The sequence below is a fragment of the Eleginops maclovinus genome, chromosome 14 (assembly GCF_036324505.1).
Source record: "Eleginops maclovinus isolate JMC-PN-2008 ecotype Puerto Natales chromosome 14, JC_Emac_rtc_rv5, whole genome shotgun sequence".
Taxonomy (NCBI): Eukaryota; Metazoa; Chordata; class Actinopteri; order Perciformes; family Eleginopidae; genus Eleginops; species Eleginops maclovinus.
The window spans coordinates 11,297,640-11,318,111 of NC_086362.1; the positions used below are offsets into that span (position 1 = coordinate 11,297,640).

The window sequence follows — 20,472 nt, forward strand, 5'->3', positions numbered from 1 at the left end:
GATCGTATCTGAGAGGAAATACCATATTTATTGTTAGATGGGGGGGAGCCAAAAAAGGGCAATGATGATAAGGAAGTCAAAACTACATATAAGGAGAGTGAAATGGTGCTGAAGGGCCGGGAGGAGAGAGTAACATCCCTTCACAGGAAGAGACAGCACAGTGAGGTCTGAGCACAACTAACATGAAAGTCACGAGGCCTCTCAAGTCCAAGCTTTGCAGCAAAGTAAAACTAGTCTATACTATTTGGTTTTGAGTTTATAATAGCAGCGCTTGTGTTTGTAAAATAGAAAAAGAAAGACAATAGATAATAAAATCAACAGCAATCTGGGGTGACAAACACCCAGGAAGTATTCGGCCATGACCACAAACATCAAATGACTTGTTGTTTCCCCGACCAAGAGTAATGCTACTGAAACTGCCATCTGTTTTCACCTTCTTCGAAGCCATGTTACAAAGTATCACAGCAGCGAGTGCAAACAATTAGTGAGGGATTAAGCTGACAGTTGGACATGAACATAAAACAAACAGGAGGCAGGTATAAATAGAAAAAGAGAACTTTGATTAACATGAAGCTGGTACAAAAACAGCCAGAGACAAAACTGAGGGAGCAGGCTAAAGTCAAACAGAGAACAATGGGGAAAACAGGCATATATACACTCAAAGTGACATCAACAAGCCAAACACAAGGGCAGCAGGTTATTAGACACAGTTGGATCCAATCAGGGCGAGGCAAACAACCACAGAAAGGAGGGACATAAGAAACCAGGCATGAAAATAACAATTTTGCTAAAGTAAATATCGACTGTAATAAAAATATGCAATCCCTTTCTCCAAAATGTAATTTGTAAGAATAATCAAACGTAAAAATGATATTAGGATATAGTAATCTTAAGTGTCTGCCAGTACAAAGTGGCATATGGCATACATATGTGGGCAACAACAAGTCCTGTGGCCCCTCCCCCTGTCTTTTTCCACTGCAGTGGTGAAAACACTTTGTGTATCAGCTTCAGCGAAAGCCACAGGAAGACTAGCCTTCAGCTCTGTGCGATAAAACCACATGCATCAAAAGCAGTGCGACATTCACACATGAGATATCCTGCTACATGTGAAGATATTTGTCTCATATTAAATAGAATTCTATCAACAGTACTTCCATTCCAAGTCAGGAAGATCACATTCACTCAATTCTCACTCCTATGCCGACTCTAAACAGATCCTTTAAATAACCAACAACATTTTGCCACAATCTAAACAGCCAATCATCATGCTGCTGTCAAACTTTAAATATGTTCTCCCTCCTGCCGTCAGCTGTTATTTTAGTATTTATGAACGCGGCCTTCCTTTCCTAGTCTACTCACAGCACCTCCCCCTTAAGACATGTGATATCACAATGGGGTGAAATTGCCAAAGAAAATTCTAATTTCTACAATCTTGTGAAAAGAGTTATTGTAACTGCAACAAGGTTCAATGTAGGAATATAAAGTAGCTTTTTTATACAAAAGAAACTTTGGATGTTGATTAATATGGTCAAAGACAAACTGTGCAACATGGAAGGCAGGATCAAATGTTCCTCAACAGTAAAAGTGGTTCAACAAAATATGCTTTGTTAAAGATGATGATAAATCATGTTTTTGGAAGAAGATCCCAGTGAAATTAAAAAACCTTGTGAGTGTGAAGAGTGTAAGAATAATCAATATATTGAAACGGAACATTAAATGATATAATTCACTGTTTCCCGACGGACCAGACCTTTACTTCCGGTCATACCGGATGTTATTGTTTTTAGCCTCAGGTAGCATGTAGCTATATTGTATAGTGTATGAGTAGATGGAAAATGACGTGTGGAGCTACATACTAAACACACCGCCTCTATCTCTCATTCATTGACGCTGCAATAATAATATTAGTGTTCAATAACCAATAAACCTCAGAAGGACAGTATAATAGAATATCATAGGTGGAAGCGTCATGACGACGCCAGCAGGCGGTGATGGTGACTTCAAAAGAGGGCTAAGCAGAACGCGCCCTCGACCCACCTCCGTCGACGTCAGCCAACAGAAGAGACGGGGATATGCCCATGTCACGACAAGGGGCCAACAGGATCCGGCCCCCGCTGCCAACCAAGGAGAGAAGACGCGACCGGAAGGAGCAGAGAGTAGAAATGCTTGATGTAAACAGAAGATCGAGGCCTTTCCTCCACGCTGCTGGTAGACAGCTAACTGCTTAAACGTGGACTGTGGATCAGTGGCGTGGGGGAGGACCGCAGCTGTGTTTCCCTTGTGGATTTACTGTGCCGTTATGTAATAAATAGTTATACTTTACAGAGAAGCTTCTTGGTATATTTAAGACCAACTCTTGGTCCTCAAGCAAAGAATATTGTGAATAGTATTGAATAGCAGATACCTTTCTAGATTGTGTTTTTCTTTATTACATTACATCATAGTTTGTACAGAATATGAATATGACACCCTATGTTCTTGGACCCTCACATCGGCCATGGAAAACCTTCAAAACAACACCCCAGTTAACTGGGGAAAATGGAAGAACATGGGGAGAGCAACAGAGGAAGATCCCTCTCCCAGGACGGACAGACGTGCAATAGATGTTGTGTTTAATTTAAAAGGATAATACATTTACAACACAGGTAGTTCAAATGCTTGAAAATGTATGTGTCTATAAGTAAGAAGAAGATGAATCCAGGTGGATGTCAACAATCCTGTAGAAGCCCTCAAAGAAGTAGTAAGGTGAGCATCAGGCCAGACCACAGCGACAGGCATATCTACGACTTATGACCGCAAATCAGGACCACAGCAAAACGCCCATCAGCTACAAATGATTCAGGTGTAGACAGACACCAAAATTAAGTTTCGGGGGAAGCTGGGTTATTTGGAACAAGAGAGTACACAGGTGAGAGAGAGAGAAGATAGAAGTCAGGTGTCCCCTGAAAGTCCAAGCCTATAGCAGCAAAACTAACCTAACTATAAGCATTATCAAAAAGGAAGGTCTTAAGCGCACTCTTTTGTAGTATTGTTCTAGAACAACCTTCTTTGTTCTTGTTGCTTCTTCTTTGCGACTGAAAATGTCACACCTGGCCTTTGTCCAAAAATACAGTCAGCGGCTAGATGTTTTGTAAAAAAACAAGTGTAAGCACTAACCTGCAGGCTAAATAAAAACACAGCAGAATCTCAACCATAGGAAGACTGGTTTTCCCCCATAACCTCATAACTCAAAAGCCTGAACATATAAAGTATGACGATACTTAAGTTTCCATTATACATTAACCCCTTCTGACACTTCATCACTGAGATAAACTGCTGCCCTCACGAGACATAACCAAATCTACTTTCAGACTTATGGAAAGGTAACAACTCACACATGCACGACAAAATATAACTGCATTCACTTTGTGCATGAAAAGTAGAAAGGGAATAGAGTGGAGTATTTGCAATTTGAGGGTACACAGCACAGGCGCCCTTCATTATGTCTTATGTAGGACCAGGGCCTTGGAGAATCATTGCTGGATATGTTTAATCGCTGTAAACTAAGAAACTCCAGCCAATGAAAAGCAACAAATGCTACAGTCAAATTTGGGTTGTAGCATCTAATGTGTTCCTGTTGTTCATCCATGGCCAAATAAGCAGGTTACTTTCAACAACTCATTAAAACGTCTTTGAATATGCAACGGCTTGTTTTACTCTTTCATATGATTGAGATCTAGGGGTATTATTATGATAGAAGTGAGATGGGGGAGGCCACCTTTTGTGACCCAAACACTTCTCTTTCCTGTGCAGAAAGCACAATTAATTCAATGTCACCATTATCATGTAGACTATTATCTCAACATTTGTAGCTTGCAAGATGATTTTTAGTAGTCAGTCTAGAAAATATTTTGTGACGTACATCTACAGTCCACTTTAGAGCCCTCTGATTATTTATGTCATCTCAGTGGTCAAAGCCAGTAATAGTTTTGTGCCTTCTTCGACTTTAGATCGGGGAATTACATTTGGAAATCATATATTAAGGTTTTGTTTTGTCTTTTTAAATGATCTGAAGTCTGAGGTAAAGGCTAACATTGTGCACTTGTTTGTTCCTGAAAGCACTAACGTGTTCAGAGTCCCCTCCTCTCTTTTCGTTGAGAGCCCCCTCACTGGAGCACAGTTCAGTTGCGGACTTTGGCAGAGCTTCAGTCGCACCCAGGATGAAGACGTCTACCTTGATAACAGCTTTGAGTCTCTGCAGCTTCTGTGAGTACTGCTTTTGAATTACTCTCAATGGCATTTATACCCTTGCTGATTTTAGTCCACTTGTTTAAATCCTACTTTTCTGAAAGTACTTTTTTCTTGGCTTTTGGTTTCAGGCTGGACTTCTGTCCCGGATTCTGTGGAGGTCCGGCCTGGTGAAGATGCCTCACTGATGTGCACCAACATTTCCAAATATGACACCGTGGCATACTGGTTCAGACTGGTGAACAAAACCGAGGTCAGCTGTGTCTCCACAAGGACCAATTCTCAGAGCGAGGTTATCTACTGCGATGGACTTCAAGAATCTAAATTTGAGATGATATTCAACACCGTCAACATCGTCCTCAAAATCAAACAAGTGGATGATTCTGACTCTGGACTGTACTTCTGTGGATTTTACATAGGTGGGATTCCATATCACAGCATGACACGTTTGAGCGTTACAGGTAGGATTACTGTAAAAGTATTCTGTTATCCTGCTTTAAACAACCTTTAAGTGGCTTTTATCATCTTCATGCAGACTAAATGTATCTTCATTTTTTCAAAAGGTAGCGATGTTGACTTGGATATTAAAGTAAGTAAGTAAGATTCTTGTAAAGTTTTCTAATAATGCGCAGATTATCTACTGTTTCAAGGTAAAACAGTTTAGCTAAATTCAGTATCGTCCGTTTTAATTCATTTCTTGATCTTTCTTGTAGAGTCGTGTGAAGTAGCCGTGCTGACGAGTGTAATTCTGGGCGTTCTGACTGTTCTCCTTGTCATGGTCATTATTGGTCTGGTCGTTCAAAACAGGAAGCTTCAAACAGTTACAGAGCTCCTGTGTTTATATTACATTTAAATGTGTTGCTATTGGAAATGATTTTGTCTTTAGTAGAAAAGGGATTGAATCAGTCTAATCAGCTCTGGGCACCGAGCATTCACACACAAATGTGCACACATGCTGTGGCTCACCGTTTATAGGAAGTAGAAAAGTTAACATTTCTTTGGACGTTAAGAGATTCAAGCTTCATCAAGAGCGTTTTCTGTTCATTTTGGTTTCCATCTCTGCCCACAGCGGCTTATCCAATATCTGTGTCATGTAGAGAGGCCTCAAAATATGATTTCCTCATTAAATTCCAACTTAATTCAACTACTTCCTCTCAAAGTGTATTACTTTTGACTTTCAGAACTACTGAGAACAGGTGGAATATGTAGAATTTCTTTAAAATGAGTGATAAGTTTATTGTTATATGAATGAAATCATGATGTTTAAATGCTTTGTGAAGGTTGACCTTTAGAGCCTTTGTCTACTCCATTACACCGCTTTACTTTGAATTGTTCACTAGTGCCTGAATTGTGTGTTTTTCTTGCTTGGGCGGTGGTGGCGAAGCTTTGACGTAGTCCCCGAAAGACCTAGTGCGACCGATGTGTCCCTGAACAAGGCACTGTTCCCTTTTATCTTCAGTAGACTGGACTACTGTAATGGTGTCTTTACAGATCTCTCTAAGAAATCCATTAGAAAGCTGCAGCTGATTCAGAACGCTGCGGCTCGTGTCCTCACTAACTCTAAGAGAGTGGATCACATCAGTCCAGCTCTGAGGTCTTTACACTGGCTTCCTGTCTGTCAGAGAATTGATTTCAAAGTTCTGCTGCTGGTTTTTAAAGCATTGAATGGTTTAGGCCCAAAACACATTTGTGATCTCCTGCTACATTATGAACCACCCAGAACTCTCAGGTCTTCTGGAACGGGTCAACTTTCTGTCCCCAGACTTAGAACTAAACAAGGAGAAGCAGCGTTCAGTTATTATGCTCCAAATATCTGGAACAAGCTCCCAGAACCCTGCAGGGCCGCTGCAACTCTTACTACTTTTAAATCCAGGCTGAAAACATTTCTTTTTGCCGCTGCTTTTAATTGAACTGTTCTGATCTAACATTGCACTGTGACTTTTATTCTGCACTGTAACTTTTATTCATGTATTTTATACCTGTTGTGTTTATTTCACTATCTTTGCTCTTAAATGACTGTTTTTAAATGCCTTTTTATAATGTGTTTATACTGCAATAGTTTTTAACGCTCTTTATGTCTTTCATGTTGTAAAGCACTTTGAATTGCCTTGTGTTGAAAGGTGCTATGTAAATAAACTTGCCTTGCCTTGCCATGCCTTACACTGCTCCCCAGGCACCGTACCTATGGCAGCCCACTGCTCCTAATACTATAATGGGTCAAATGCAGAATGTACATTTCCCCTCTGTGGGACGATTAAGGGTTCGTTCCTCTTCTTAGAATAAGACATTTTCATCAAAATAGGGTACATATGAACCATCAATCATTCGTTCTAAACTGATCCAATGTTTCCTGGATTTAGCTCATGAAGAAGTACAGAATCCAGACCAGAGTGAGGTAAGTGTGTTTCTATTTATTGTATGATAGAGCCTGACTGAAAAACAGCTGACCTGTATTGAAGATGAACAAATTCTGAGAGAGTCTTATAAAACAAAAGTGAAAATTGTATGTTTGATGGTATTGAAGGTATCTTTAACAGTGGGGCTGTATAGGGAAGGTTCAATTATGCAGTCACCACGCTAAGACTATAAATGACCCTTTTTCACAGAATTTGGACACTGGTGAACTGAACTACGCCGCAGTGACATTTCAACCAAAGCCAAGGAGAAGAGAGACGAAACTGGACCCTCATGTTATGCTGCCACCAGATAGGAAGCAGCTGGATCTGATGCTTCTGGAGCTTTTGTATACATTTTAGAGGGTGGAATAACCAATCATGCCAAATACTGCATTTTTCAATAAAGGTGCTTTTCCAATGAAACCTTTTCCTTTCTCCTATTCAAAGTCTATCACACAAAAACACATATGTTACAATAGTGAGGGTAAAGTTCATCTTTTGAGGTATCTTGTTTGACAGGAAGAGACAACATAGTGTGATGTGAAAGACCATGAGGCCTGTTAGGTTAAAGGTCTCTAAAAATAAGATCTGAAAGAAAGCAGAAGATACTCACTGAGAAATGTTACGCCTCTACAGAAGTGAAGAATATACACTGCTGAAAACATATCAGATCTCAATGGAGAAAAAAATCATGCTGGATATCCATACTGATATGGACTGGGTAATGTGTTAGGAAAGAAAGGACGCCACATAATTTGGCAATGAAAATGATCAACCTACAGCGGGCTGAATTGAAAGACACCCCAAAAATGAAGTGAAGAATGATGTGGCGGGCTGGTCCATTTTGCCAGGGCCTCACTGAGCTCCTGGACAGTCTGAGGTTTAACCTGGCAGTGTCAGGTGGACTGAAACATAATGTCCCAGAGATGTTCTATTTGATTTAGGTCAGGCTCCAGGAACTGCCTACATGAGGTCGGGCATTGTCGTGCACCAGGAGGAACCCATGTCCCACTGCACCAGCGTAGGGTCTGACAATGGGTCCAAGGATGTCATCTCTATGGATATGCCTCCCCAGAGCATCACCAAACCGGTCATGACGAACGATGTTACAGGCAGCATAACGTTCTCCGAGGCTTCTCCAGACCCTTTCACGTCTGTCACATGTGCTCAGGGTGAACCGGAGGCCATGGTGTTCTTGGAATTAAAGGCCTTACCTTCTCTCCTCCAAACACATTTCTGGTCATTGTGCCAAAACAGCTACATTTTTGTTTCATCTGACCCCAGAACTTTCCTCTAGAAGGCCTTTTTCTTTTATGATCAGCAGCAAATTTCAGTCAAGCCTTTATTTGTCGCTTCTGGAGTATGGTGATGTAAAACCCGTAATAAATTCATAAAATAACCAAACTTCATTTTGTAACAAAGAAGTACTTTGAAGTACAAAGGAGTTGTAGAAATGATTGGAAACTCAAGACCGCCATGACATACATGTTCTTTACAAGTGTATGTAAACTTTTGACCACAATTGTATTTTGTTGTAAGTACCAGATAATGACTTTTAAAAATACACTAAAGATGATTTACCTGCAGTAAACTCATCCTCTTCGCCATGAAGTCTTCAAATATCTGTGGTATTTACTACACCTCCTGTTTTCTCTAAGTCGGTCTCTTCTAGACATGCAGTGTGTCACCTGCGCATCCATATCTGGAAAGGGTAGAGCAGCGTCGCATTGCCACGATCAAACGCACAATGAGGAACTACAACCTGATAACAGTTTTACTTCTCAGCCTCAGTAAGTATTAATATTGCATTTATCCACAGCATTGTCGACTGTTAATTGAATAATAATATGAATTCTGTTATTGATTTATATTTCTGTGTGTTTCAGGCTGGATCTGTATCTCTTCTGAGTCTCAGATTGTGGGTGTTCTGCACAGTGAAGAAGTCACTCTCCTGTGCTCCAAATTTTCCAGTTCTGCAACTCAGATCTACTGGTTCAGAGTGGTCAAAAAATCCATGCCTCGCTGTGTCTCCTTTATGTTCGAGCCCCTCGAGCCTGCCTCGTTCTGCGATGGATTTGACAATGAAACATTTGAAATGACATCCAATCCCTCAACTGTTTCTCTCAAAATCAAAGAACTGAATTCATCTGACTCTGGACTGTATTTCTGTGAATATAAGATAGACAAGAAAAATCGTCATTGTCAATGCAACATTTTTAGAGGTTCGAGGTAAGATGTGTTTAGTCATGTGATTAATGTGGCCTATGTGTTGCTTTTCACGATAATCTTTTGGCGAAATACTACAAATGTAACAACATGATTTTACTCACATGGACCTCATATGCATATCAAGAAACGTATAAATTAAAATATACACAATTTAATTCGCTGTTCTTTTCTGTAGAAGCGTTTGACAGAAGTTCAAAGCTGCTGAGTTACATCCTGTGTGGTGTGGTTATCTTCCTCCTGGTGATCATCATCTTTCCGGTGAAAATGCTTCAGAAAGGTCATTTTATTCTCCTATCAAATCCCTTTTCTCACAGCATCTAATTGAACCTAATTTATAAACAACAATATTTCTGTGCTTTAGCTCATGTCGCAGACCAGAATCCACAACAGAGGTAAAGTTTATTACGTTCCATTTAAAAATGTTTGTGTTTCTGCACCTGCTACAATCATTTCAATTTTCAAACCCATTGTCGGCCATGTGAGATGAATATATTTGTTGTCACACAGTCAAGGGTCAAATGATCTGAACTATGCAGCGGTCACGTTTCGTCTGGCTGAAGGAAACCAGCGGCCTGCAGCACAGAGAGAAGTGGAGCCAAATGTGATTTATTCAGCCACCAGATAAACTCAGAAGCTTTAATAAATAAAGTGATCTTCTGAAATGCTAGTTGTATATTTATTTTCTATGCCTGCTATCTTTATTAAATGTCCAGATCAGGAGTCTTATAAAACACAGGATGAAGAAAAACAAATTAGCTATGGCAACTCTAAATAGACTGCCTGAGCTCGCTCGCTGGCTTTACCCCATTTAGTGAAATTCATTAAAAGCATTTTTTTTGACCATGCAAATGGAATTAGATAAATAAATAGTTAATGTCCAAAACATAATGTAGCGGCCAAAATCATAGAAAAGTGAAACTGAAATTTAACTTACACGTAAACTGCCGCTGAGGCACCAGAGAGCCAATCTTCCGCAGGGAATGATGTAAGTCCAGACAAGATTGTCAGTTCTCCTTCTTTTTTCTTTTTTTGTAAGATCGTCAGTTCTGTGCATTTTATTCCTATAGCCAAAGTACAATGAACAGGTTTCTCATTCCTTTTGCTGAAAGCTTTCATATGGCTTTGCTGGTTTAGTCCTGCTTGAATCATCCTGGTAAAAAAACATGTGTCTAGTTCTGTAGCTACTCCCACCACCACCACCTGTCTCCAATATACACAATTACACCAGGTGCCCAAACAAGCCTTCAAAATAAAAGCATAAAAACGACTCTTACTCACTTCAATAACGACACTAAATAAGAATAATAAATAATAAATAAATAATATAAAGCAATATATAGCTCCAACACAGCAGATGTTATGTCCATGTTTGGGTCTCCGGCCTGTATTAAATTAAACAGTCAAATAAATTAAAATCAAACTTTAAAAAGTTTATTTTGCTACATTGCTGATACAGTCAGTTCTAGTTAGGTAGGCCATAAGCTCATTGCTATATAAGAATAATGACTTTTGTAAAGATGTGTGGACAACAACTAGCATCAGGTGGTGTGCATCAGAGGGAAATGCTGGTTATGCTGCCACCTGTCAGGTTTAAGAGGAACTGCAGCTCAACATGGAAATGATGCTGTGTCATGCCAACCTGCTGAAGTGCTTTGTGTGGCTGGTCAGGAAGAGTCACAGCATTTTAACTATTACACCTTTTTTTAATGGAGGACATATTTACAAGTTAAGAGTTGAAAAAAAAAAGTATAAATAATAAATTCAGTTTGAAAGTCCTGCTGTTGTGACTGATTGCTCATGTTACCTTATCATAGTTTACTGACACACTATATGAAGACATATTAGGGGCCGTGTTTGAAAAGGTTATTAAGAAAATTAAGCTTCATCGTTGGATAAGAGTACAGTTGACTGTTAGATATGTTGTCTTGTGCTTAAACATGTTTAAAACACAGCTTTATCCCTCGACATTGGTGTAATGAGAGTGCTGCTTTAGTCCTTCTCACAGCTCACATGTTCCCTTGTCAGAAACACATGGGTGTTGCTCATTCCACTAACAATGGCTCTGCTCCACTCAGGTGAAGCTAAATGGAATTCAGCCATCGCTAATTTCATTACTTACACCTGGGCTCCTCAGACTGTGACAAGACAAACTCTGTAATGTGGAAAAACAATATCCAATAAGTGATGGATTTGGGAATGGAAACATTTTAAATGAGATCCAACCTCTCCAAAATGGATATAGTGGATATAGGTGTAATACATTTAAATGTTGGTAGTAAGGAATGTTTATGTCTATAAAGGCAATGAACTGATGATATACTATTGAACTGACATTTGTTTCCATCTTATATGAAGCTCAACACCCAATAAAAGACAGTTTGATGCTCATTAATGATCATACAGTTTACTGTGTGAAAACTCATACAGAAAGTACTTCCAGTATTGGTTCAGTTAATTTTCTCCCTGTTCCCTCACTTTAGCTGTTGTCCCATTGAATAAATATCAATGTTTACAATACTGGTAAAGTCAATACCATATGTATTTCATGCAAACCAAACAAGAGTGTATCATGCAATGTTGTTCATTCCTATGATGCTGTCATTGTAAAAGTGCTTAAACTGATATGTGCTTCATTTTGGTGCAGGCCTTCATCCACCTTGAGTTCTTTTTCTCCTTGCATGGCTCTAGCAGTGCAGTGTTGTCTCCAAATCCCCCATCAGGAGTGAGTGGAAGAGGGCCAGTGATAAACTGCAGGTGTGATGATCAAAGAAGAAACAGGTGTGCAGGTGGTGGTGGTGGTGGTGGAGAGGGGGAGGGGGAGATATTCTGGTGACTGGAGAGATTATGAGGCCATCTAGTGGATGTTTCACAAATGACAGGTCAAGAAGTGAGGAAAGTAGAAAGATATTGAAACAAGTGTGTATCACAGAGAGATCTGATGTAAAACTGAGATTACTGCCTCCAGAAATAGTATTGTCTGTACTGTAATACTGTCGATGAGAAAAGTCTTGACCACAGGAAGACAGATGCACGCTTTATCTTTTACAGCTTTACTTTCATTATGTAAGAACAGCCCCCACATGTATCACATATCGGCAAAAAACAGTCTGTATCATTAGTGAGGTTTGAACTCTCTGCATCACAGCCAAAAACACCAAACCCCAATGCTCCACTAAATCTTAATGCTTTATCAGAAACTATAAATCTGTGGTATTTACAAAACTTCCTGTTTCCTCTGAGTTTATCTCTTCCAAATGTGTGAGAAGAGAAATTGTGACATGCTCACAAGCACATATGAAATCATTCAGACGGAAAATGTTTAAATAACAAATAACTACAGACATTGTTAGGTTTAGAGTAAGGATTTTTTTAAACCAGTGTTCAGTTTGTTCACTCTTTTGCCCCCAATTGAATGAATGTGCCACTTTAGAGAAAGAAATCCATCAAATATTTTGATGCCCATGATATGTCGGCTTATATGCAAAAGAATCATGACCTTTTGCCGTTTTATTTAGGGCTTGTGAAGCAATTTTTTTATAAATATCAGATGACAAAATGGAAAATGAAATGAGCCATGACAAGATTTTATTCAAAACAAGATTGTGTTAAATATTATGAAATCCCGACATCATGGCCCTTACACTGCTCACAATGCTCATATCTATATGAAGATTTATAAAATAACAACAACAACAACAACAACAACAACAACAGAGATGTAACTTTGTGTCACATTGTTAACATCTTCAGTCACACCTTAAGTTTTTGGGTGTCAGACTGAAGCGGGGGGGGCTGGGGGGGGGGCTAGAAGTTGCCAGACACCATTGCATTGATATGATCAAACGCACAATGAGGAACTACAACCCGATAACAGTTTCACTTCTCTGCAGCCTCAGTAAGTACTAATATTGCATTTATCCACAGCATTGACTGCATTGTATATTATTAATGCAATAACAAAATATAATTCCATTTGCAATATGATTTTCTCTGTGTTTCAGGCTGGATCTATGCCTCTTCTGAATCTCAGACGGTGGCTGTTTCGCCTGGTGGAGAAGTCACTCTCCTGTGCTCCAACTTTTCCAGTTTTGTAACTCAAATCTACTGGTTCAGAGTGGTGAAAAAATCCATGCCTCGCTGTGTCTCCTTTATTTTCGAGCCCCTCAAGCCTGCCTCGTTCTGCGATGGATTTAAAAATGAAAAATTTGAAATGAGATCCAATCTCTCAACTATTTTTCTCAAAATCAAACAAGTGAATGTGTCTGACTCTGGACTGTATTTCTGTGGATATATGATAGGCCCACATTGGCTTATTGTTGAAGCAACATATTTAGATGTTCAAGGTAAGTCTGGGTCTTTCTTATGAAGACTGTACACTATTTCAGTCATAAGGGACGTAGTTTTGGATTATATTTGTGATTATTTCATATTAATCAGACCTCAAGCAACGAGTGGTATACACAGTGTGATTTTTAGGGTTTTTCTTGTAGAAGATGGAAGTACAAAGCTGCTGAGTTACGTCCTGTGCAGTCTGTCCGTGTTCCTCATTGTGGTCGTCTTTGGTATGGCTGTTAAAATGAAAACACTTCTGAAAGGTAATTTAATTCTCCATTTATTCAAATCTTCTCTTTATCAAATGTATCAAGGGCAATATTTCAGCCATGTGACCAAACATCTTGTGTCTGTCTTTTAGCTCATGTTGAAGAACATAATCCACAACAGACAGAGGTCAAGCTTATTAAGATTCTTTTATTTTCATTTATATATCATCAACTACCAATATTATCTCAGCCATGTGAGATGAGGGACTGAAAATGTTTGCTTTTCTCAGGGTCAAGGCTCGGATGATCTGATTTATGCAGCAGTTACGTTTCGTCTGGCTGAAGGAAACCAGCAGCCTGCAGCACTGTGAGAAGTGGAACCAAATGCTATTTATTCAGCACCCAGATAAAACTCAGGAAACACCTGGAACTGTTACTGTGGGTGCTATTTTGTCCCCTGTACAGCTGACATAAACATCTAGATGCCAGTATGTGAATGTAAATGAATGGCATCATAACCTGTGTAAAAAATAGTTTAAATATTAACTAGCAGATTGGGAATATTTGGGGGTTATTGAGGATGCTAAATCAATTTCTGACATTTTCAGGATCAAAAATGTCCGCTTTAACCAGAAAGTGGTCATACTTGCACGTCAGTGGGCTGATCTTGACTACCATGAGTAGTTTTGCGACCCATGGATATAAAGAGCACAAAATGATCATTATAACCTCTACTGTGGACAATCTTTTTCAAATAATCTGACCAATCCAAATGATCCAGAGTCTCCTAAATCTTCCAAATCCATCCAAAGTTCATCAAAACCAGCCCACCTGGAGTAAAAATATGGCCACTTGCTGGTCAAAATAGCCATTTTGGATCCCGAAAATTTCAGGAATTACCTCCATGAAATCACTCCAAAATTGTTCAAATCGTCCAAGCCACTTTTTAACTATTTTCCCCGCTATAATGGTAAGTAATGCTAATTACCACAACTTATGCTAATTGAGCAATTGCCCAATACGCAGGCTAGCATCCAGCAGTTTATATGTGCTGGGGACCCCTACTGTACATTTCTAACATTTCACTTTGGGGTACTCACAACATTTCAGGGTTCACTATAGGACTCTATGAGCTGGCAACTAGACTATAAGGTTCACCCTCACACAAGCTTATATTTATGTTCAATAACGAATATTATTATCCACGGGGAGAATCTCTATTCAAGGTACTGATCACATGTCTTTAACTCTGTCAACTGAACTTTAAACAGCAAAGTGAGTGAGGTCAATTATATTTAGTTTCTTATTTTTTGTAGAATTTCTGTATGCTATCATCTCAATACTTTAGAATTTTCTCTCAAATGTTGACTGGAAGGTACTCTTTATTTGCTGATATCATCAGGTGGTCTGCTTCAGTGAGAAGTAAATTAAATTAAAGTTAAACCCTGGTTATGCTGTCACCTGTCAGATGTAAAAGGAATTGCAGCTTAAAGTGCAATTTATGCTGTGTCATGTTAACCTGCTATAGTGTGGGTTACTGGGAGGAGTAACAATTCTTACATTTATTTAAATCTTTTTCAGAGACGTCATATTGTCAGGCCATTTAGCTGCTTCAGTTTCATTGTGTTTCCTCGTGTTAGAATGCTGGCTCGTGTCACTTGGCTTACTGAGACACTTTGTAAGGTTAATGTCCTCTGAGCTGTTTCATGTAGACATTTCTTATTCTTATTTCTTCTTCATTTTGTTAATAAATTCCATCTTTTAATGGTCTGATATTTGACTTTTTTTGTTTAACTGATAGATTCTGATACGGACAGACAGACAGACAGACACCGAACCAACATCAGCTGTATCTCTGCTGTAATGGGAGCGCTGCATGAGCACACATTTTCCCTTGTTCAAAACACACAGCTCAAGCTCAAAGTTTTATTGGTCACATGTTTGCAAAAAGAACATTTCACATACAGTGTGTTGAGCATGGAGGCGCAGTCTTCCTTCCCTCACGTTAGTGGAGATTAAGCAAAGAGTCATTCCTTCTCTCTTTAGCCTTCATCCAGGCATATTTATTTTAGGAATATCAACACTGTAGTTTCAACTACATCCCTCGTGTCTCACGCACGGATCATCACAGGTGATTGAACAGACAGAATTTACGTGCGCCGTGTGGTGACGTCACATATTACGTACCATAATACATGGAGTAAGGGCGCATCACAAAGTAAAACTTAACACCCCCACTCGCCCTTTACACAATGGGTTACTTGAAAACAATACAAAATAAGGCTTCTGTTTTACCTTTTTTTTAATTTATTTTTTTAATTATTTTTATTGAAAAATATAGGTTACAAACAGACACATCAGTACAGTTACATGAGCTCTTCCTTTTTTTTTTTACCCACAAGAATCCCCCCCTCCCATCCCATCCCATCCCACCCCGACTGGACCAAACAACACAAACAAAAACAAAAATATATACATGTATATAGAAGTTCCACAACACAGACAGCCAGAATGAAAAAACACACTTGAAACTGAAACACAAATACACAAACACGACCTCTGTGAAGGATGGCACGCCCCCAAAGCCACACCATGACAACCACCGTGACCAATACAGTCAGGTGTCCACAGCGCAGCCCGAACACAGAGGCGGGGAAGCAACCACTCTAGACTCAGCCAAAATGTCCACTCACTACACCGGCAAGGCTCGGAGGTTACTAAAATAAGACATCAGTGATCCCCACACTGAGAGGAATTTGTTAGAACCTCTTATTGCGAATTTGATCTTCTCCAGGTGTAAAAACATCATTACATCTTTAAGCCACTGTGCTGCAGTGGGTGGAGCGCTTGATTTCCAAAGCAGTAAAATTTGCCTACGTGCCAATAAAGATACAAATGCTATGATGTTGAGTTGTTTTCGTGTCAAGTTTGTTTCTACGTCAGGTACACCAAATATGGCAATCATAGGGCATGGTTCTAAAGTCGTCTCTAGAACTTCAGATAGTACATCAAATATAGTTGACCAGTATCCTACTAATGTATTGCATGACCAAAACATATGTGTCAAGTCAGCTACATTAACATGACATCTTACACATTTGCTATCTACATTAGGATAGAAAGAGGATATCTTAGCTCTACACCAGTGTATTCGATGTACAACCTTGAATTGGATTAAACCCAGTCTTGCACAGGAAGTGCTGTTGTTCACTCTTGTTAGAGCTTTAGTCCAAACCTCTTCTGAAATCTCAGTTCCAAGTTCCTTTTCCCATGCATTTTTGATCTTGCCTATCTTAACATGATCAAGTAACATAATCAATGAATAAGAATGCGCTGTAAAACCTTTCAACCAGGAAGGAACTTGCAAAAGTGAGTCCACCAGGGACTTTGTCGGGAGAGCCGGGAAGTTTGAGCTATGGCTTTTAGCAAATTGGCGAGCTTGAAAGTAACGAAATAAATCAGTTTGTTGAAGGTCATACTTGGAAATCAAATCATTGAAACTAGAAAATATCCCATTCTCATAAAGATCACTAAATCTTTTGATCCCTTTCCTATGCCATCCTGCAAAGGCCTGGTCTAATTTGGCTGGTAGAAATGTATGATTATTACACAGCGGGCTCTGAATCAAAAGTGTTCCCCTTGTGTTAGTATGCCTTCTAAACTGAGTCCATATTCTAAGGGTAGAGATGACCACGGGGTTATGTGTAAACTGCAAAATCTTGATAGGAAGGCTAGATGAAGCCAGAGCATGTAGAGAGGTCGACATGCATGACCTGCACTCCAACTCGCACCAATCTGTATCTGGAGATTGCACCCAATATGTTATTTTGTGGATGTTTGCTGCCCAATAATAGTTCCTAAAATTAGGGAGGGCCAACCCACCCACTGCTCTTGGTCGCTGGAGTAAGTCTTTACCTATCCTAGGAATTTTACCATTCCATATGAACTTTGAGATTAATTTATCTATCTGATGGAAAAAGGATTTTGATAAGAAAATAGGGAGACATTGAAACAGAAACAGAAACCTTGGTAATACATTCATTTTGACACAATTCACTCTGCCAGCTAAGGTCAAATGTAAGATATCCCACCTTTGTAGGTCTGATTTAAGTTTAACAATAAGGGGGGCAAAGTTCTCATCAAAAAGATCTTTGAAGGCAGGAGTTATTTTAATGCCTAAATATTTAAAACCTGACCTTGATATATGAAATGGTAGTGCCTGATTTGGGATTTCCCTCGCTGATTTATTTACAGGTAAGCATTCGCTCTTTGATAAATTAAGTTTGTAGCCAGAAATCTGTCCAAAAGTGTGTAGCAGTGAAAGTATGTCATTGATACTTGATAGTGGGTCTGAGATGAAAAGCAGCATGTCATCTGCATAAAGGGATAGCTTATTGTCCACTCCCCATCTGGGAATACCCTTTATTGAGGGTGCAGATTTTAAAGCAAGGGATAGTGGTTCTATTGCTATTGTAAATAAAAGTGGACTAAGTGGGCAACCTTGTCTAGTACCTCTAGATAAAGTAAAGTTTTGTGAGCGCAGCTGGTTTGTGACCACTGATGCCTGTGGGGAGAAATAAAGAAGTTGGATCCACTGGCTAAACGTTTTACCAAAACCAAATTGCTTCAAAGTAAAAAAAAGATAATCCCATTCCACGCGGTCGAATGCCTTTTCCGCATCTAAGGAAACCAAAACTTCTGGTACGATGTCAGGTGAAGGGCTGTATAGTACATTTAAAAGACGTCGCACATTAGAAAACAAATACCGCCCTCTAATAAAGCCCGTCTGGTCTGTTGAAATCAGGTGTGGCAAGGGTGCCTCCAATCGCATAGCTAACATTTTAGAGAGTATTTTAACATCAGAATTAACAGCGACACTGGTCTGTATGAACCACATTTACATGCATCCCTACCGGGTTTCAGCAAAAGTGTAATTGATGCTTCAGTAAGGGATCCTGGCAATTTACCTTGGGACATGGAGTGGTTAAACATGTCTAACAGCAGGGGGGCTAGCTGACCAGAAAACTTCTTGTAAAAATCAATTGGGAACCCATCGGGTCCTGGGGCCTTCCGATTTTGCATGGCAGAGATGGCTGAGGTAACCTCTTCATGGCTCAGTGGTTGGTCTAGTTGTTTTGTTTGGTCATCAGAGAGGGTGGGAACTTGTATTTTATCAAAAAAACGTAAAAAAAAGTGTTGTGTCTTTAAATGATTCTGAATTATACAAATCAAAATAGTAGTTTTTAAAGGTAGAATTTATTTCTAAAGGGTCTGTGGTCAGCTTTCCTGTAGTATCTTCAATTTGAGAAATGTGTTGTGATGCAGATTTAGATTTTAGTTGGTGAGCCAGAAGCCGGCCTGCCTTTTCACCATGTTCATAAAACATCCCACGTGATCGCATAATAAGTTGCTCTGTTTCTGAAGTAGACAGTAAATTATACTGAGTCTGAAGATCTATCCTCTCTTTGTAGAGTAAGGGACTTGGAGATGCGGCACATTGCCTGTCTAAATCAAATATTGAATCCATTAACTGTTTTTTTTTTCTCTTTCTCTCTCCATTCATAAAGGCTGAATATGCTATTATCTCCCCCCTAACAACAACTTTAAGTGTTTCCCAAAGTAATGATGGAGAAATTGAGTCTGTTCTGTTTGTTTTCAAAAAACTATCGATGGCTTTAGAGATTAAAATGCAGAACGTCTCATCTGATAATAATGCAGTATTAAAGCGCCATTGAGGACGACTAGTGTTAGTGTGGTTGAAAGAGAGATGCATAAGTACGGGGGCGTGGTCTGATTCTACGATGGCACCATATTCAACCTTCTCTAAGGAGCACATCAGTTTTTGATCAATGAAAAAGTAATCAATTCTCGAGTATGAATGATGGACATGAGAAAAAAATGAAAAAGTTTTGCTTTGAGGATTCAAAACGCGCCATGGATCTACACATGCCGCATGCCCAAAAAATTGTAAAAATGTACTGGCCATTTTTGATAGGGTCTGTACTTTAGGGTTGGATCTGTCTAAGTTTGGGTCCATGACACAGTTAAAGTCACCCCCTAAAATCAAAAAATGAGAATTTAGATCTGGTAGTTTACAGACAAGTTGTTGCACAAACCCTGCATCATCCCAGTTAGGAGCGTACAGGTTCACTAGTACAACAGGGGTATGGAAAAGCCGTCCAGAGACAATAACATAACGACCTTGTGAGTCAGATACAACACCAGAACAGGTGAACTGAATTTTCTTGTGTAGTATTATTGCTGTTCCCCTTGCTTTAGAATTAAAACCAGAATGAAAGATTTGTCCTACCCATTGTTTTTTTAAACGTAGTTGGTCAGAATTACGTAGGTGAGTTTCTTGAAGAAATATAATATCAGCTTTCAAATTCTTAAGGTGAGTAAATATTTTAGATCTCTTTACTGGACTGTTGAGCCCTTTAACATTCCATGATGCGAAACTGATCGTTGACCCCCCACCCTGTAAACTGTCAGTCATAGTCACACAATAAAGTCAAAAGTGTAGTGTACATGACTCGTTTTGTGCATAACCATGTAGATGCCACGCCTCCCTCCCTCAACAGAAAACAACATAATGCAATCCAAAATATGTACAGTATATAGAAAAGACAAAAAGATCCAGTCATTAACCCCAGATTCCCAACACTCCTTTTGTCTGCCAAACTGGCAGCGCGCAGGATTCCTCCCCCTTCTGAACACTTCCAACAATTCACCTTAATCATCTAAACTTTGCTTTCGAGGTCTCCTTAACATTAATGGAACCAATAAACTCCAACCATAAATCAAGGTTCAGTTTTCAGTCATATGAAATAAAAATAACACTTAGACATGCCGTACTAAAACAACAAGTTAAAAAGTCTTGTGACGGCCGGCCATTGTTAATGTATGATAACGTTGCTAGTCAAGAATTATGCTACACTGAGTTAGCCTGAGTTAGCCGTGGCTGCTACTTTACCCGGCGTCATTGATATTCAGTGTTCAGTTAATCCTCATGTTCCGGAACATCAGAAATGTCGGCCTTCCTCTCAATCCTCCGAGCGTAGAACGTCTCAGCATCCGAT

General features: G+C 39.4%; 3 protein-coding genes across 5 annotated transcripts; all 3 read left to right on the top strand.

Annotated features, from left to right (window-relative positions):
- Positions 1-86: 86 nt before the first annotated feature.
- Positions 87-7,116, top strand: LOC134876261 (uncharacterized). Of its 3 annotated transcripts, none has more exons than XR_010167390.1 (6): positions 87-4,245; positions 4,359-4,688; positions 4,791-4,816; positions 4,941-5,046; positions 6,586-6,622; positions 6,834-7,024. XR_010167390.1 is itself a non-coding variant. In XM_063901235.1 (6 exons), exons 1-6 carry the CDS (start codon positions 4,200-4,202, stop codon positions 6,981-6,983), a joined length of 699 nt encoding a protein of 232 aa, XP_063757305.1. In that variant the 5' UTR covers positions 87-4,199; the 3' UTR covers positions 6,984-7,116. The 3 variants fall into 3 exon arrangements, 2 of the variants coding, with proteins under 2 accessions (XP_063757305.1, XP_063757306.1); XM_063901235.1 differs by having other exon boundaries at positions 4,791-4,820; positions 6,834-7,116; XM_063901236.1 differs by lacking the exon at positions 4,941-5,046 and having other exon boundaries at positions 6,588-6,622; positions 6,834-7,080.
- Positions 7,117-7,367: 251 nt separating this feature from the next.
- Positions 7,368-9,477, top strand: LOC134876315 (uncharacterized). Its single transcript, XM_063901306.1, is given in 6 exon segments — positions 7,368-8,413; positions 8,510-8,805; positions 8,807-8,852; positions 9,028-9,129; positions 9,214-9,244; positions 9,360-9,477. Coding segments are annotated over 6 exon segments (636 nt in total). The 5' UTR covers positions 7,368-8,370.
- A 3,224-nt stretch (positions 9,478-12,701) lies between these two features.
- Positions 12,702-15,163, top strand: LOC134876014 (uncharacterized). Its single transcript, XM_063900833.1, has 5 exons — positions 12,702-12,747; positions 12,854-13,195; positions 13,343-13,447; positions 13,546-13,580; positions 13,684-15,163. Exons 1-5 carry the CDS (start codon positions 12,702-12,704, stop codon positions 13,762-13,764), a joined length of 609 nt encoding a protein of 202 aa, XP_063756903.1. The 3' UTR covers positions 13,765-15,163.
- The last annotated feature ends 5,309 nt before the right edge of the window (positions 15,164-20,472 follow it).

Coding starts and splice junctions, on each gene's coding strand:
- LOC134876261 (XM_063901235.1), top strand. CDS start 4,200: ATGAAGACGTCTACCTTGATAACAGCTTTGAGTCTCTGCAGCTTCT. Junction 4,689..4,790: donor GACACGTTTGAGCGTTACAG/GTAGGATTACTG, acceptor TTTTTTCAAAAG/GTAGCGATGTTGACTTGGAT. Junction 6,623..6,833: donor AGAATCCAGACCAGAGTGAG/GTAAGTGTGTTT, acceptor CCTTTTTCACAG/AATTTGGACACTGGTGAACT.
- LOC134876014 (XM_063900833.1), top strand. CDS start 12,702: ATGAGGAACTACAACCCGATAACAGTTTCACTTCTCTGCAGCCTCA. Junction 12,748..12,853: donor TTCACTTCTCTGCAGCCTCA/GTAAGTACTAAT, acceptor TCTGTGTTTCAG/GCTGGATCTATGCCTCTTCT. Junction 13,581..13,683: donor ATAATCCACAACAGACAGAG/GTCAAGCTTATT, acceptor TGCTTTTCTCAG/GGTCAAGGCTCGGATGATCT.